We start from the raw sequence: 18,368 nt of genomic DNA, 5'->3' as shown, positions 1-18,368 counted from the left end.
TGATGGCGTCAGCATGGTTGCTGTCGTTACCTGTATGGCTGTTGTTAGTGATGGAGTCAGCATGGTTGCTGTAGTTACCTGTATGTTGTTTGTAATGGAGACAGCATGGTTGCTGTAGTTACCTGCATGTTGTTAGTGATGGAGTCAGCATGGTTGCTGTAGTTACCTGTATGTATGTTATTAGTGATGGAGTCAGCATGGTTGCTGTAGTTACCTGTATGTTGTTAGTGATGGAGTCAGCATGGTTGCTGTTGTTACCTGTATGGCTGTTGTTTGTGATGGAGTCAGCATGGTTGCTGTGATGTCATAAGGTGAATGCACCAATTTGTAAGTCGCTCTGGATAAGAGCGTCTGCTAAATGACTTAAATGTAAATGTATGTAAATGTCTGTCGTTACCTGTATGTTGTTAGTGATGGAGTCAGCATGGTTGCTGTAGTTACCTGTATGTATGTTGTTAGTGATGGAGTCAGCATGGTTGCTGTAGTTACCTGTATGTTGTTAGTGATGGAGTCAGAATGGTTGCTGTCGTTACCTGTATGGCTATTGTTAGTGATGGAGTCAGCATGGTTGCTGTAGTTACCTGTATGTTGTTTGTGATGGAGACAGCATGGTTGCTGTAGTTACCTGCATGTTGTTAGTGATGGAGTCAGCATGGTTGCTGTAGTTACCTGTATGTATGTTGTTAGTGATGGAGTCAGCATGGTTGCTGTAGTTACCTGTATGGCTGTTGTTAGTGATGGAGTCAGCATGGTTGCTGTAGTTACCTGTATGTATGTTGTTAGTGATGGAGTTAGCATGGTTTCTGTAGTTACTTTTCTGTTGTTAGTGATGGAGTCAGCATGGTTGCTGTAGTTACCTGTATGTATGTTGTTAGTTATGGAGTCAGCGTGATTGCTGTAGTTACCTGTATGTTGTTAGTGATGGAGTCAGAATGGTTGATGGAGTTACCTGTATGTATGTTGTTAGTGATGGAGTCAGCATGGTTGCTGGAGTTACCTGTATGTATGTTGTTAGTGATGGAGTCAGCATAGTTGCTGTAGTTACCTGTCTGTTGTTAGTGATGGAGTCAGCATGGTTGCTGTAGTTACCTGTATGGCTGTTGTTAGTGATGGAGTCAGCATGGTTGCTGGAGTTACCTGTATGTATGTTGTTAGTGATGGAGTCAGAATGGTTGCTGTAATTACCTGTATGTTGTTAGTGATGGAGTCAGCATGGTTGCTGTAGTTACCTGTATGTATGTTGTTAGTGATGGAGTCAGCATGGTTGCTGTAGTTACCTGTATGTTGTTAGTGATGGCGTCAGCATGGTTGCTGTCGTTACCTGTATGGCTGTTGTTAGTGATGGAGTCAGCATGGTTGCTGTAGTTACCTGTATGTTGTTAGTGATGGAGTCAACATGGTTGCTGTCGTTACCTGTATGTATGTTGTTAGTGATGGCGTCAGCATGGTTGCTGTCGTTACCTGTATGGCTGTTGTTAGTGATGGAGTCAGCATGGTTGCTGTAGTTACCTGTATGTATGTTGTTAGTGATGGAGTCAGCATGGTTGCTGTCGTTACATGTATGGCTGTTGTTAGTGATGGAGTCAGCATGGTTGCTGTTGTTACCTGTATGTATGTTGTTAGTGATGGAGTCACCATGGTTGCTGTAGTTACCTGTATGGCTGTTGTTCGTGATGGAGTCAGAATGGTTGCTGTAGTTACCTGTATGTTGTTAGTGATGGAGTCAGCATGGTTGCTGTTGTTACCTGTATGTTGTTAGTGATGGAGTCAGCATGATTGCTGTAGTTACCTGTATGGCTGTTGTTAGTGATGGAGTCAGCATGGTTGTTGTAGTTACCTGTCTGTTGTTCGTGATAGAGTCAGAATGGTTGCTGTAGTTACCTGTATGTTGTTAGTGATGGAGTCAGCATGGTTGCTGTAGTTACCTGTATGCTGTTAGTGATGGAGTCAGCATGATTGCTGTAGTTACCTGTATGTATGTTGTTAGTGATGGAGTCAGCATGGTTGCTGTAGTTACCTGTATGTTGTTCGTGATGGAGTCAGCATGGTTGCTGTAGTTACCTGTATGTATGTTGTTAGTGATGGAGTCAGCGTGATTGCTGTAGTTACCTGTATGTTGTTAGTGATGGAGTCAGAATGGTTGATGGAGTTACCTGTATGTATGTTGTTAGTGATGGAGTCAGCATGGTTGCTGGAGTTACCTGTATGTATGTTGTTAGTGATGGAGTCAGCATGGTTGCTGTAGTTACCTGTATGTTGTTAGTGATGGAGTCAGCATGGTTGCTGTAGTTACCTGTATGTATGTTGTTAGTGATGGAGTCAGCATGGTTGCTGTCGTTACCTGTATGTATGTTGTTAGTGATGGCGTCAGCATGGTAGCTGTCGTTACCTGTATGGCTGTTGTTAGTGATGGAGTCAGCATGGTTGCTGTAGTTACCTGTATGTTGTTTGTAATGGAGACAGCATGGTTGCTGTAGTTACCTGCATGTTGTTAGTGATGGAGTCAGCATGGTTGCTGTAGTTACCTGTATGTATGTTATTAGTGATGGAGTCAGCATGGTTGCTGTAGTTACCTGTATGTTGTTAGTGATGGAGTCAGCATGGTTGCTGTTGTTACCTGTATGTATGTTGTTAGTGATGGAGTCAGTGTGGTTGCTGTAGTTACCTATATGTTGTTAGTGATGGAGTCAGCATGGTTGCTGTAGTTACCTGTATGTATGTTGTTAGTGATGGAGTTAGCATGGTTTCTGTAGTTACCTTTCTGTTGTTAGTGATGGAGTCAGCATGGTTGCTGTAGTTACCTGTATGTATGTTGTTAGTTATGGAGTCAGTGTGATTGCTGTAGTTACCTGTATGTTGTTAGTGATGGAGTCAGAATGGTTGATGGAGTTACCTGTATGTATGTTGTTAGTGATGGAGTCAGCATGGTTGCTGTAGTTACCTGTATGGCTGTTGTTAGTGATGGAGTCAGCATGGTTTCTGTAGTTACCTATAAGTATGTTGTTAGTGATGGAGTCAGCGTGGTACTGTAGTTACCTGTATGTCTCTTGTTAGTGATCGAGTCAGCATGGTTGCTGTAGTTACCTGTATGTATGTTGTTAGTGATGGAGTCAGCGTGGTTGCTGTAGTTACCTGTATGGCTGTTGTTCGTGATGGAGTCAGAATGGTTGCTGTAGTTACCTGTATGTTGTTAGTGATGGAGTCAGCATGGTTGCTGTAGTTACCTGTATGTTGTTAGTGATGGAGTCAGCATGGTTGCTGTCGTTACCTGTATGGCTGTTGTTAGTGATGGAGTCAGCATGGTTGCTGTAGTTACCTGTATGTTGTTTGTGATGGAGACAGCATGGTTGCTGTAGTTACCTGCATGTTGTTAGTGATGGAGTCAGCATGGTTGCTGTAGTTACCTGTATGTATGTTGTTAGTGATGGAGTCAGCATGGTTGCTGTAGTTAACTGTATGGCTGTTGTTAGTGATGGAGTCAGCATGGTTGCTGTAGTTACCTGTATGTATGTTGTTAGTGATGGAGTTAGCATGGTTTCTGTAGTTACTTTTCTGTTGTTAGTGATGGAGTCAGCATGGTTGCTGTAGTTACCTGTATGTATGTTGTTAGTTATGGAGTCAGCGTGATTGCTGTAGTTACCTGTATGTTGTTAGTGATGGAGTCAGAATGGTTGATGGAGTTACCTGTATGTATGTTGTTAGTGATGGAGTCAGCATGGTTGCTGGAGTTACCTGTATGTATGTTGTTAGTGATGGAGTCAGCATGGTTGCTGTAGTTACCTGTCTGTTGTTAGTGATGGAGTCAGCATGGTTGCTGTAGTTACCTGTATGGCTGTTGTTAGTGATGGAGTCAGCATGGTTGCTGGAGTTACCTGTATGTATGTTGTTAGTGATGGAGTCAGAATGGTTGCTGTAATTACCTGTATGTTGTTAGTGATGGAGTCAGCATGGTTGCTGTAGTTACCTGTATGTATGTTGTTAGTGATGGAGTCAGCATGGTTGCTGTAGTTACCTGTATGTTGTTAGTGATGGCGTCAGCATGGTTGCTGTCGTTACCTGTATGGCTGTTGTTAGTGATGGAGTCAGCATGGTTGCTGTAGTTACCTGTATGTTGTTAGTGATGGAGTCAGCATGGTTGCTGTCGTTACCTGTATGTATGTTGTTAGTGATGGCGTCAGCATGGTTGCTGTCGTTACCTGTATGGCTGTTGTTAGTGATGGAGTCAGCATGGTTGCTGTAGTTACCTGTATGTATGTTGTTAGTGATGGAGTCAGCATGGTTGCTGTTGTTACCTGTATGTATGTTGTTAGTGATGGAGTCACCATGGTTGCTGTAGTTACCTGTATGGCTGTTGTTCGTGATGGAGTCAGAATGGTTGCTGTAGTTGCCTGTATGTTGTTAGTGATGGAGTCAGCATGGTCGCTGTTGTTACCTGTATGTTGTTAGTGATGGAGTCAGCATGATTGCTGTAGTTACCTGTATGTTGTTTGTAATGGAGTCAGCATGGTTGCTGTAGTTACCTGATGTTGTTAGTGATGGAGTCAGCATGGTTGCTGTAGTTACCTGTATGTATGTTATTAGTGATGGAGTCAGCATGTTGCTGTTGTTACCTGTGATGATGGAGTCAGCATGGTTGCTGTAGTTACCTGTATGTATGTTGTTAGTGATGGAGTCAGTGTGGTTGCTGTAGTTACCTATATGTTGTTAGTGATGGAGTCAGCATGGTTGCTGTAGTTACCTGTATGTATGTTGTTAGTGATGGAGTTAGCATGGTTTCTGTAGTTACCTTTCTGTTGTTAGTGATGGAGTCAGCATGGTTGCTGTAGTTACCTGTATGTATGTTGTTAGTTATGGAGTCAGTGTGATTGCTGTAGTTACCTGTATGTTGTTAGTGATGGAGTCAGAATGGTTGATGGAGTTACCTGTATGTATGTTGTTAGTGATGGAGTCAGCATGGTTGCTGTAGTTACCTGTATGGCTGTTGTTAGTGATGGAGTCAGCATGGTTTCTGTAGTTACCTATAAGTATGTTGTTAGTGATGGAGTCAGCGTGGTACTGTAGTTACCTGTATGTCTCTTGTTAGTGATCGAGTCAGCATGGTTGCTGTAGTTACCTGTATGTATGTTGTTAGTGATGGAGTCAGCGTGGTTGCTGTAGTTACCTGTATGGCTGTTGTTCGTGATGGAGTCAGAATGGTTGCTGTAGTTACCTGTATGTTGTTAGTGATGGAGTCAGCATGGTTGCTGTAGTTACCTGTATGTTGTTAGTGATGGAGTCAGCATGGTTGCTGTCGTTACCTGTATGGCTGTTGTTAGTGATGGAGTCAGCATGGTTGCTGTAGTTACCTGTATGTTGTTTGTAATGGAGACAGCATGGTTGCTGTAGTTACCTGCATGTTGTTAGTGATGGAGTCAGCATGGTTGCTGTAGTTACCTGTATGTATGTTATTAGTGATGGAGTCAGCATGGTTGCTGTAGTTACCTGTATGTTGTTAGTGATGGAGTCAGCATGGTTGCTGTTGTTACCTGTATGTATGTTGTTAGTGATGGAGTCAGTGTGGTTGCTGTAGTTACCTATATGTTGTTAGTGATGGAGTCAGCATGGTTGCTGTAGTTACCTGTATGTATGTTGTTAGTGATGGAGTTAGCATGGTTTCTGTAGTTACCTTTCTGTTGTTATGATGGAGTCAGCATGGTTGCTGTAGTTACCTGTATGTATGTTGTTAGTTATGGAGTCAGTGTGATTGCTGTAGTTACCTGTATGTTGTTAGTGATGGAGTCAGAATGGTTGATGGAGTTACCTGTATGTATGTTGTTAGTGATGGAGTCAGCATGTTGCTGTAGTTACCTGTATGGCTGTTGTTAGTGATGGAGTCAGCATGGTTTCTGTAGTTACCTATAAGTATGTTGTTAGTGATGGAGTCAGCGTGGTACTGTAGTTACCTGTATGTCTCTTGTTAGTGATCGAGTCAGCATGGTTGCTGTAGTTACCTGTATGTATGTTGTTAGTGATGGAGTCAGCGTGGTTGCTGTAGTTACCTGTATGGCTGTTGTTCGTGATGGAGTCAGAATGGTTGCTGTAGTTACCTGTATGTTGTTAGTGATGGAGTCAGCATGGTTGCTGTAGTTACCTGTATGTTGTTAGTGATGGAGTCAGCATGGTTGCTGTCGTTACCTGTATGGCTGTTGTTAGTGATGGAGTCAGCATGGTTGCTGTAGTTACCTGTATGTTGTTTGTGATGGAGACAGCATGGTTGCTGTAGTTACCTGCATGTTGTTAGTGATGGAGTCAGCATGGTTGCTGTAGTTACCTGTATGTATGTTGTTAGTGATGGAGTCAGCATGGTTGCTGTAGTTAACTGTATGGCTGTTGTTAGTGATGGAGTCAGCATGGTTGCTGTAGTTACCTGTATGTATGTTGTTAGTGATGGAGTTAGCATGGTTTCTGTAGTTACTTTTCTGTTGTTAGTGATGGAGTCAGCATGGTTGCTGTAGTTACCTGTATGTATGTTGTTAGTTATGGAGTCAGCGTGATTGCTGTAGTTACCTGTATGTTGTTAGTGATGGAGTCAGAATGGTTGATGGAGTTACCTGTATGTATGTTGTTAGTGATGGAGTCAGCATGGTTGCTGGAGTTACCTGTATGTATGTTGTTAGTGATGGAGTCAGCATGGTTGCTGTAGTTACCTGTCTGTTGTTAGTGATGGAGTCAGCATGGTTGCTGTAGTTACCTGTATGGCTGTTGTTAGTGATGGAGTCAGCATGGTTGCTGGAGTTACCTGTATGTATGTTGTTAGTGATGGAGTCAGAATGGTTGCTGTAATTACCTGTATGTTGTTAGTGATGGAGTCAGCATGGTTGCTGTAGTTACCTGTATGTATGTTGTTAGTGATGGAGTCAGCATGGTTGCTGTAGTTACCTGTATGTTGTTAGTGATGGCGTCAGCATGGTTGCTGTCGTTACCTGTATGGCTGTTGTTAGTGATGGAGTCAGCATGGTTGCTGTAGTTACCTGTATGTTGTTAGTGATGGAGTCAGCATGGTTGCTGTCGTTACCTGTATGTATGTTGTTAGTGATGGCGTCAGCATGGTTGCTGTCGTTACCTGTATGGCTGTTGTTAGTGATGGAGTCAGCATGGTTGCTGTAGTTACCTGTATGTATGTTGTTAGTGATGGAGTCAGCATGGTTGCTGTTGTTACCTGTATGTATGTTGTTAGTGATGGAGTCACCATGGTTGCTGTAGTTACCTGTATGGCTGTTGTTCGTGATGGAGTCAGAATGGTTGCTGTAGTTACCTGTATGTTGTTAGTGATGGAGTCAGCATGGTCGCTGTTGTTACCTGTATGTTGTTAGTGATGGAGTCAGCATGATTGCTGTAGTTACCTGTATGGCTGTTGTTAGTGATGGAGTCAGCATGGTTGTTGTAGTTACCTGTCTGTTGTTCGTGATAGAGTCAGAATGGTTGCTGTAGTTACCTGTATGTTGTTAGTGATGGAGTCAGCATGGTTGCTGTAGTTACCTGTATGCTGTTAGTGATGGAGTCAGCATGATTGCTGTAGTTACCTGTATGTATGTTGTTAGTGATGGAGTCAGCATGGTTGCTGTAGTTACCTGTATGTATGTTGTTAGTGAAGGAGTCAGCATGGTTGCTGTAGTCACCTGTATGGCTGTTGTTTGTGATGGAGTCAGCATGGTTGCTGTAGTTACCTCTATGTTGTTAGTGATGGAGTCAGCATGGTTGCTGTAGTTACCTGTATGGCTGTTGTTAGTGATGGAGTCAGCATGGTTGCTGTAGTTACCTGTATGTATGTTGTTAGTGATGGAGTCAGCATGGTTGCTGTAGTTACCTGTATGTTGTTAGTGATGGAGTCAGCATGGTTGCTGTCGTTACCTGTATGTATGCTGTTAGTGATGGCGTCAGCATGGTTGCTGTCGTTACCTGTATGGCTGTTGTTAGTGATGGAGTCAGCATGGTTGCTGTAGTTACCTGTATGTATGTTGTTAGTGATGGAGTCAGCATGGTTGCTGTCGTTACCTGTATGGCTGTTGTTAGTGATGGAGTCAGCATGGTTGCTGTAGTTACCTGTATGTATGTTGTTAGTGATGGAGTCAGCATGGTTGCTGTTGTTACCTGTATGTATGTTGTTAGTGATGGAGTCACCATGGTTGCTGTAGTTACCTGTATGTATGTTGTTAGTGATGGAGTCAGAATGGTTGCTGTAGTTACTTGTATGTTGTTCGTGATGGAGACAGCATGGTTGCTGTAGTTACCTACATGTTGTTAGTGATGGAGTCAGCATGGTTGCTGTAGTTACCTGTATGTTGTTCATGATGGAGTCACCATGGTTGCTGGAGTTACCTGTATGTATGTTGTTAGTGATGGAGTCAGAATGGTTGCTGTAGTTACCTGTATGTTGTTAGTGATGGAGTCAGCATGGTTGCTGTAGTTACCTGTATGTTGTTCGTGATGGAGTCAGCATGGTTGCTGTAGTTACCTGTATGTATGTTGTTAGTGATGGAGTCAGTGTGGTTGCTGTAGTTACATATATGTTGTTAGTGATGGAGTCAGCATGGTTGCTGTTGTTACCTGTATGTATGTTGTTAGTGATGGAGTTAGCATGGTTTCTGTAGTTACCTGTCTGTTGTTAGTGATGGAGTCAGCATGGTTGCTGTAGTTACCTGTATGGCTGTTGTTAGTGATGGAGTCAGCATGGTTGCTGGAGTTACCTGTATGTATGTTGTTAGTGATGGAGTCAGAATGGTTGCTGTAGTTACCTTATGTTGTTTGTGATGGAGTCAGCATGGTTGCTGTAGTTACCTGTATGTTGTTAGTGATGGAGTCAGCATGGTTGCTGTAGTTACCTGTATGTATTTTGTTAGTGATGGAGTCAGCGTGGTTGCTATAGTTACCTGTATGTATATTGTTAGTGATGGAGTCAGAATGGTTGCTGTAGTTACCTGTATGGCTGTTGTTAGTGATGGAGTCAGCATGGTTGCTGGAGTTACCTGTATGTATGTTGTTAGTGATGGAGTCAGAATGGTTGCTGTAATTATCTGTATGTTGTTAGTGATGGAGTCAGCATGGTTGCTGTAGTTACCTGTATGTATGTTGTTAGTGATGGAGTCAGCATGGTTGCTGTAGTTACCTGTATGTTGTTAGTGATGGAGTCAGCATGGTTGCTGTAGTTACCTGTATGTATGTTGTTAGTGATGGAGTCAGCATGGTTGCTGTCGTTACCTGTATGGCTGTTGTTAGTGATGGAGTCAGCATGGTTGCTGTAGTTACCTGTATGTATGTTGTTAGTGATGGAGTCAGCATGGTTGCTGTCGTTACCTGTATGGCTGTTGTTAGTGATGGAGTCAGCATGGTTGCTGGAGTTACCTGTATGTATGTTGTTAGTGATGGTGTCAGCATGGTTGCTGTCGTTACCCGTATGGCTGTTGTTAGTGATGGAGTCAGCATGGTTGCTGTGGTTACCTGTATGTATGTTGTTAGTGATGGAGTCAGCATGGTTGCTGTAGTTACCTGTATGTTGTTCGTGATGGAGTCAGCATGGTTGCTGTAGTTACCTGTATGTATGTTGTTAGTGATGGAGTCAGTGTGGTTGCTGTAGTTAAATATATGTTCTTAGTGATGGAGTCAGCATGGTTGCTGTTGTTACCTGTATGTATGTTGTTAGTGATGGAGTCAGCATGGTTGCTGGAGTTACCTGTATGTATGTTGTTAGTGATGGAGTCAGAATGGTTGCTGTAATTACCTGTATGTTGTTAGTGATGGAGTCAGCATGTTTGCTGTAGTTACCTGTATGTATGTTGTTAGTGATGGAGTCAGCATGGTTGCTGTAGTTACCTGTATGTTGTTAGTGATGGAGTCAGCATGGTTGCTGTAGTTACCTGTATGTATGTTGTTAGTGATGGAGTCAGCATGGTTGCTGTCGTTACCTGTATGGCTGTTGTTAGTGATGGAGTCAGCATGGTTGCTGGAGTTACCTGTATGTATGTTGTTAGTGATGGAGTCAGAATGGTTGCTGTAGTTACCTGTATGTTGTTTGTGATGGAGTCAGCATGGTTGCTGTCGTTACCTGTATGTATGTTGTTAGTGATGAAGTCAGCATGGTTGCTGTAGTTACCTGTATGTTGTTAGTGATGGAGTCAGCATGGTTGCTGTAGTTACCTGTATGTATGTTGTTAGTGATGGAGTCAGCATGGTTGCTGTCGTTACCTGTATGGCTGTTGTTAGTGATGGAGTCAGCATGGTTGCTGTAGTTAGCTGTATGTATGTTGTTAGTGATGGAGTCAGCATGGTTGCTGGAGTTACCTGTATGTATGTTGTTAGTGATGGAGTCAGAATGGTTACTGTAGTTACCTGTATGTTGTTAGTGATGGAGTCAGCATGGTTGCTGTAGTTACCTGTATGTATTTTGTTAGTGATGGAGTCAGCGTGGTTGCTGGAGTTACCTGTATGTATGTTGTTAGTGATGGAGTCAGAATGGTTGCTGTAGTTACCTGTATGGCTGTTGTTAGTGATGGAGTCAGCATGGTTGCTGGAGTTACCTGTATGTATGTTGTTAGTGATGGAGTCAGAATGGTTGCTGTAATTACCTGTATGTTGTTAGTGATGGAGTCAGCATGGTTGCTGTCGTTACCTGTATGTATGTTGTTAGTGATGAAGTCAGCATGGTTGCTGTAGTTACCTGTATGTTGTTAGTGATGGAGTCAGCATGGTTGCTGTAGTTACCTGTATGTATGTTGTTAGTGATGGAGTCAGCATGGTTGCTGTCGTTACCTGTATGGCTGTTGTTAGTGATGGAGTCAGCATGGTTGCTGTAGTTACCTGTATGTATGTTGTTAGTGATGGAGTCAGCATGGTTGCTGGAGTTACCTGTATGTATGTTGTTAGTGATGGAGTCAGAATGGTTGCTGTAATTACCTGTATGTTGTTAGTGATGGAGTCAGCATGGTTGCTGTCGTTACCTGTATGTATGTTGTTAGTGATGAAGTCAGCATGGTTGCTGTAGTTACCCGTATGTTGTTAGTGATCGAGTCAGCATGGTTGCTGTAGTTACCTGTATGTATGTTGTTAGTGATGGAGTCAGCATGGTTGCTGTCGTTACCTGTATGGCTGTTGTTAGTGATGGAGTCAGCATGGTTGTTGTAGTTACCTGTCTGTTGTTAGTGATGGAGTCAGCATGGTTGCTGTAGTTACCTGTATGTTGTTAGTGATGGAGTCAGCATGGTTGCTGTAGTTACCTGTATGTATGTTGTTAGTGATGGAGTCAGCATGGTTGATGTAGTTACCTGTATGGCTGTTGTTAGTGATGGAGTCAGCGTGGTTGCTGTCGTTACCTGTATGGCTGTTGTTAGTGATGGAGTCAGCATGGTTGCTGTAGTTACCTGTATGTATGTTGTTAGTGATGGAATCAGCATGGTTGCTGTAGTTACCTGTATGTATGTTGTTAATGATGGAGTCAGCATGGTTGCTGTAGTTACCTGTATGTTGTTAGTGATGGAGTCAGCGTGGTTGCTGTAGTTACCTGTATGTATGTTGTTAGTGATGAAGTCAGCGTGGTTGCTGTCGTTACCTGTATGGCTGTTGTTAGTGATGGAGTCAGCATGGTTGCTGTAGTTACCTGTATGTATGTTGTTAGTGATGGAGTCAGCATGGTTGCTGTAGTTACCTGTATGTATGTTGTTAGTGATGGAGTCAGCATGGTTGCTGTAGTTACCTGTATGTATGTTGTTAGTGATGGAGTCAGCATGGTTGCTGTAGTTACCTGTATGTATGTTGTTACATTTTTACATTTAAGTCATTTAGCAGACGCTCTTATCCAGAGCGACTTACATATTAGTCATATTGATTGATAAAGTTAGTGATGGAGTCAGCATGGTTGCTGTAGTTACCTGTATGTCCGTTGTTGTAGAGGCTGAAGGGTTTGTTGCCGTGCTGTCTATAACCGAGGGGGGTAAGAGGGCCCAGGCTGGGGTCATACTGGGTCTGGACCGTTGCCACGTCAACCGGAGACTGGGCCTTACCACCACAGTCTGGGAAGTAATCCGCCCACTTGGACTGGCCTACTGAACCTGAGGGGGAGGAGGAGGGAAGAGAGTGACCAAAACATAACACATCTTGTGACACTCTATCAGTGATGTACGACACACATTAAGCATGGCCAGTCAGTCAGCAGGCCTTTTCTTTTGTAATATTTCATATTGACCTCTTGATTTATTCCATGACCATTTTCTGTGGAAAACAGAAGATAAATTGGGGGTCCATCCTGCTCATCCTCTCTTCACACTCCCCCCCCTATACTTGACCTGCTCTAACTAACGACTAATGAGCATCATCACCCTGACGAACACACACCCAGACACACAACACACACACATATACGGTACACACACAAACACACTTACACACACACGCACAGACTCACATCATTATCCCAGAAACCCTAGACCCACTTCAATTTGCATACCGCACCAACAGATCCACAGATGATGCAATCTCTATTGCACTCCACACTGCCCTTTCCTACCTGGACAAAAGGAACACCTATGTGAGAATGCTGTTCAACACCATAGTGCCCTCAAAGCTTATCACTAAGCTTAGGACCCTGGGACTAGACACCTCCCTCTGTAACTGTATCCTAGACTTACTGACTGGCCGCCCCCAGATGGTAAGGGTAGGTAACAACACATCCGCCACGCTGATACTCAACACTGGGGCCCCTCAGGGTTGCGTGCTCAGTCCCCTCCTGTATTCCCTGTTCACTCATGACTGCACGGCCAGGCACAACTCCAACACCATCATTCAGTTTGCTGATTACAAAACAGTGGTAGGCCTGATCACCGACAACGATGAGACAGCCTATCGGGAGGAGGTCACAGATCTGGCATTGTGGTGCCAAGTCAACAACCTCTCCTTCAACGTGATCAAGACAAAGGAGATGATTGTGGACTAGCGGAAAAAGAGGACCGAACACGCCCCCATTCTCATCGAAGGGGCTGTAGTGGAGCAGGTTGAGAGCTTCAAGTTCCTTGGCGTCCACATCATCAACAAACTAACATGGTCCAAGCACACCAAGACAGTCGTGAAGAGGGAACGACAAAAACTATTCCCCCTCAGGAGACTGAAAAGATTTGCATGGGTCCTCAGATCCTCAAAAGGTTCTACAGCTGCGCCATCGAGAGCATCCTGATGGGTTGCATCACTGCCTGTTATGGCAACTGCTCGGCCTCCAACCAAGGCACTGCAGAGGGTAGTGCGTATGGCCCAGTACATCACAAGGGGCCAAGCTTCCTGCCATCCAGGACCTCTATATTAGGCGGTGTCAGAGGAAGACCCTAGAAATTGTCAAAGACTCCAGCCACCCTAGTCATAGACTGTTCTCTCTGCTACCGCATGGCAGGTGGTACCGGAGTGCCAAGTCTAGGCCCAAGAGGCTTCTAAACAGCTTTTACCCCCAAGCCATAAGACTCCTGAACAGCTAATCAAATGGCTACCCAGACTATTTGCACAGGCAAAATCCTAGAGGGAAATGTATTTTAGTCTGCTTTCCAACAGACAGTGGGAGATAATAACCTAAATAACCTAAAACACAAGGTCAAATCTACAGAATCTTAGAGTTGCTTACCAAGAAGACAGTAAATGTTCCTGAGTGGCCTAGATACCGTTTTGACTTAAATCTACTTGAAAATCTAAGGCAAGACCTGAGAATGGTTGTCAAGCAATGATCAACAAACAATTTGACAGAGCTTTAAGAATTTGAAAATAATAATGGGCAAATGTTGCACAATCCAGGTGTGGAAAGCTCTTAGAGACTTACCCAGAAAGACTCACAGCTGTAATCGCTGCCAAAGGTGCTCCTACAAAGTGTTGCCTCAATACTTATATAAATTAGATATTTCTGTATTTAATTTTCAATAAATGTTCAACAATTTCTTAAAACATGTTTTCACTTTGTCATTATGGGGTATTATTATGTGTAGATGGGTGAGAATTTTTTTTATTTAATCCATTTTGAATTCAGGCTGTAACACAACAAAATGTGAAATATTTCAAGAGGTATAAATACTTTCTGAAGGTAGCATTGCACTTCCATGTACTGTAACATACTTTTGTCCAGCTAATAGCCTAAACACCGGTCAAGCAATATTATGGACTGAAAGTTCACATCTTGTTGCTGCAGGATTACTTTGCTACAACAATACTGGTCAAATTAAGATCCTACATCTGTATGGAGTATCAGAATGTTAGAATACTGGCTGGTGTGTGTGTGTGTGTGTGTGTGTGAGAGAGAGAGAGAGAGAGAGAGAGAGAGAGAGAGAGAGAGAGAGAGAGAGAGAGAGAGAGAGAGAGAGAGAGAGAGAGAGAGTGAGAGAGAGAGAGAGAGAGAGAGAGAGAGAGAGAGAGAGAGTGTGTGTGTGTGTGTGTGTGTGTGTGTGTGTGTGTGTGTGTGTGTGTGTGTGTGTGTGTGTGTGTGTGTGTGTGTGTGTGTGTGTGTGTGTGTGTGTGTGAGAGAGAGAGGAGAGAGAGAGAGAGAGAGAGAGAGAGAGAGAGAGAGAGAGAGAGAGAGAGAGAGAGAGAGAGTGTGTGTGTGTGTATACAGGAGTGTAAAGTCAGTGGTCAGTCATGCGTGCATGATGAGGTGGTGTATTATATTCACAGTGGTGAGCGCACACACACACACATCCTTTCTCATTACTGATTGGAGGGGAGAGAGAAAGTGGAGCAGAGAGAGGGAGACTGATGGGTGCACAGAGAGACATTCTTGGAACAGAGAGAAAGAGAGAGACAGGGGTAGAGGGGATTCAGACTAGAGAGACTGAGGGAAAACAGGAGAATGGGTCGGAGAGGGGGAATAATAAAAGGACATGTAGAGAATGGAACATCTGAAAAAGAGAGTGACAAGCAAGAGGAAGATTTTGAATGTGAGAGTAGTCAGAACAGAGGAGAGGGGTGATGGTAGTAAAGGACAGGGGCATGAGCACAACTTAGACTCAAACCAGCACAATTACAAGCCTTTCAAGACAATCAAAAACAAGTATTCAACAATGCCATGGTATAATTAAGCAATAAGGCCAGAGGGGGCGTGGTATATGACCAATATACCACGACTAACGGCTGTTCTTAGGCACGACGCAACTATACCACAAAATCCCGAGGTGCCTTATTGCTATTATAAACTGATTACAAACATAATTAGAACAGTAAAAAAATATATCATACCCATGGTATACAGTCTCATATACCACGGATTTACACCAATCAGCATTCTGAGCACGAACCACCCAGTTTATATCATCAATTAATAATACCGAATACACAGAGGGTTCATTCAGATCTCAATGTGAGGTCTCCTCCCAAACCCTCAGGGTGCTCTCGCCTGCTACGGAGGTCAGTGCTGTACTCTCCATGCTACTGTTAATCAATCTGAGGTCTCCTCTCTAACCCTCAGGGTGCTCTCGCCTGCTACGGAGGTCAGTGCTGTACTCTCCATGCTACTGTTAATCAATCTGAGGTCTCCTCTCTAACCCTCAGGGTGCTCTAGCCTGCTACAGAGGTCAGTGCTCTACTCTCCATGCTACTGTTAATCAATGTGAGGTCTCCTCCCCAACCCTCAGGGTGCTCTAGCCTGCTACAGAGGTCAGTGCTCTACTCTCCTTGCTACTGTTAATCAATGTGAGGTCTCCTCTCCAACCCTCAGGGTGCTCTAGCCTGCTACAGAGCTCAGTGCTCTACTCTCCATGCTACTGTTAATCAATGTGAGGTCTCCTCCCCAACCCTCAGGGTGCTCTAGCCTGCTACAGAGGTCAGTGCTCTACTCTCCATGCTACTGTTAATCAATCTGAGGTCTCCTCTCCAACCCTCAGGGTGCTCTAGCCTGCTACAGAGGTCAGTGCTCTACTCTCCATGCTACTGTTAATCAATGTGAGGTCTCCTCCCCAACCCTCAGGGTGCTCTAGCCTGCTACAGAGGTCAGTGCTCTACTCTCCATGCTACTGTTAATCAATGTGAGGTCTCCTCCCCAACCCTCAGGGTGCTCTCGCCTGCTACAGAGGTCAGAGCTCTACTCTCCATGCTACTGTTAATCAATCTGAGGTCTCCTCTCCAACCCTCAGGGTGCTCTAGCCTGCTACAGAGGTCAGTGCTCTACTCTCCATGCTACTGTTAATCAATGTGAGGTCTCCTCCCCAACCCTCAGGGTGCTCTAGCCTGCTACAGAGGTCAGTGCTCTACTCTCCATGCTACTGTTAATCAATGTGAGGTCTCCTCCCCAACCCTCAGGGTGCTCTCGCCTGCTACAGAGGTCAGAGCTCTACTCTCCATGCTACTGTTAATCAATCTGAGGTCTCCTCTCCAACCCTCAGGGTGCTCTAGCCTGCTACAGAGGTCAGTGCTCTACTCTCCATGCTACTGTTAATCAATGTGAGGTCTCCTCCCCAACCCTCAGGGTGCTCTAGCCTGCTACAGAGGTCAGTGCTCTACTCTCCATGCTACTGTTAATCAATCTGAGGTCTCCTCTCCAACCCTCAGGGTGCTCTAGCCTGCTACAGAGGTCAGTGCTCTACTCTCCATGCTACTGTTAATCAATGTGAGGTCTCCTCCCCAACCCCACAACTTTCTGGGAATGGTGCAGGATAGTTGCTTAGCTTTGGATCGTTCTCAGTGTATTTTAGGAACTTCACAAAAAACATTATTTTCTTGGTATTTCATTACTTTAAAGGCACAATCAGCAGTTGCAACATTCCTTTTTGGATGTCTAGTTTTGATTTACATTTGGTTGAGTTGCCAACTAATGTGAATTAAATATGAAATCAACAAAACATTTTCATTGGATTTAGGTTAAAAGTTGGGTAAAAAAAATACAATTTTTTTTAAACTTACGTTTAAAAAAACGTTCAATTTTTCTTGTCAGAAAACATATGGCATCGTTCCCATAACCAATGTCAAACCAAAAACATACGTTCCCACAACTTCCAAGGAACCAAATGTGCTAGCTGGGCCTACACACACACACACACACACACACACACACACACACACACACACACACACACACACACACACACACACACACACACACACACACACACACACACACACACACACACACACACACACACACACACACACACACACTCCCCTCCCCCGGCCTGTACCTCTAAGCCGTCCTCTATCCCCCTCCTTGCCCACCGCCCCCGAAAAAAGGAGAAAAACTTGTCCTGCAGCTCCACAGTTGGTTGTCATGGAAGTACCCATGGTTACAACGGAGAGAATATTCCGTCATTCTGACCTGCTCTACCTCTCATAGCGCTGCCACTGTCCCCAATGTGGATGGGAACAATGCCACACACACACACAAACACACACACACACACACCACACACACACAGACACACAAAATGCCATACAAAGAGCCGCAGTGCCTGTGAGCGAGCCAGCCACAGAATGCTACAGATCCCTTCACACACACCAACACAACACAACTTCCACATCACCATTTACTTTAACAGTATATTGCGCCCTATAGAACACAGAGAAAAACATCACCATGTGGTGATGCCATCTAGCCCTGGACACAGGCTCTGGTTTGAGGACATACTGTACACTTCTGTACTTTATGTGAATGGAAAAGCTCTGTGTGAACTTAGTGTACACACTACCACTCTGTATGCATTCACTAAGGGCCCTTCAGGTCTACAGAGTCATTGTCCACATGATAGGCAGGCAGTATGCCTCAGCCTGGACAGTACAATTAACACACAGGGTTATTGTGTGGCGTAACAATGCTGCTGAAACACGTCTTTCAAACTCTTCATCCTCCTCGTGCACCTGCCACTTCTCTCATTTTCCTCCCCCTCTCTAGCTCTCTTTCCCTCTTCTGCACCCCCATTTCCCTCCCTCTCTCCATCCCCCACTCATCGTTTCTGTTTCTCCCATGCAGAGAGAGAGAGAGAGAGAGAGAGAGAGAGAGAGAACGTACAGTAGGTGAGCTGATGTATAAATGACAGACAGACAGACAGACAGACAGACAGACAGACAGACAGACAGACAGACAGACAGACAGACAGACAGACAGACAGACAGACAGACAGACAGACAGACAGACAGACAGACAGACAGACAGACAGACAGAGAGTATACTGTGGTATTTGTGTAGTGTTTAGTGGCAGGGATAATATTCCTACTGTGATGTACACTTACATTATGAGTTATAATAACATAGTTAGAAATCAACTTGAAGGCCTTTTGGTTTATTGAGAGAGGTGTTCTTACCCGTGTACGTCCAGTACGTCACTGAAAGAGGGGAAATAAAATCACGTTTCTTCATTGTCATTCTCACAACAACACATTACAGCAGTTAT

At 44.1% G+C, this 18,368-nt stretch overlaps 1 protein-coding gene and 1 long non-coding RNA gene across 7 annotated transcripts in view; both read right to left on the bottom strand.

Annotated features, from left to right (window-relative positions):
- The window catches only part of LOC127925027 (uncharacterized), a 32,345-nt gene extending 24,504 nt beyond the window's left edge, over positions 1-7,841 (bottom strand). The window contains exon 1 of the long non-coding RNA XR_008119566.1: positions 7,611-7,841. This is a non-coding gene — a long non-coding RNA (uncharacterized LOC127925027). The remainder of the gene's footprint in view (positions 1-7,610) is intronic.
- Positions 1-18,368, bottom strand: part of LOC127925026 (carbonic anhydrase 14-like) — a 54,722-nt gene that overhangs the window by 34,401 nt on the left and 1,953 nt on the right. For 5 of the 6 annotated variants that reach the window (XM_052509708.1, XM_052509704.1, XM_052509707.1 and 2 more), the window contains exons 2-3: positions 18,280-18,300; positions 11,901-12,080 (exon numbers count right to left, since the gene is read on the bottom strand). In XM_052509708.1, coding sequence (XP_052365668.1) covers positions 11,901-12,080; positions 18,280-18,300 — 201 coding nt within the window. The remainder of the gene's footprint in view (positions 1-11,900; positions 12,081-18,279; positions 18,301-18,368) is intronic. The other variant, XM_052509706.1, reaches the window with a different exon arrangement.

The sequence above is a fragment of the Oncorhynchus keta genome, unplaced genomic scaffold (genome assembly GCF_023373465.1).
Source record: "Oncorhynchus keta strain PuntledgeMale-10-30-2019 unplaced genomic scaffold, Oket_V2 Un_contig_496_pilon_pilon, whole genome shotgun sequence".
Taxonomy (NCBI): domain Eukaryota; kingdom Metazoa; phylum Chordata; class Actinopteri; order Salmoniformes; family Salmonidae; genus Oncorhynchus; species Oncorhynchus keta.
The sequence above is the reverse complement of the archived record's forward strand: the minus strand, read 5'-3'. Positions and strand labels throughout refer to the sequence as shown.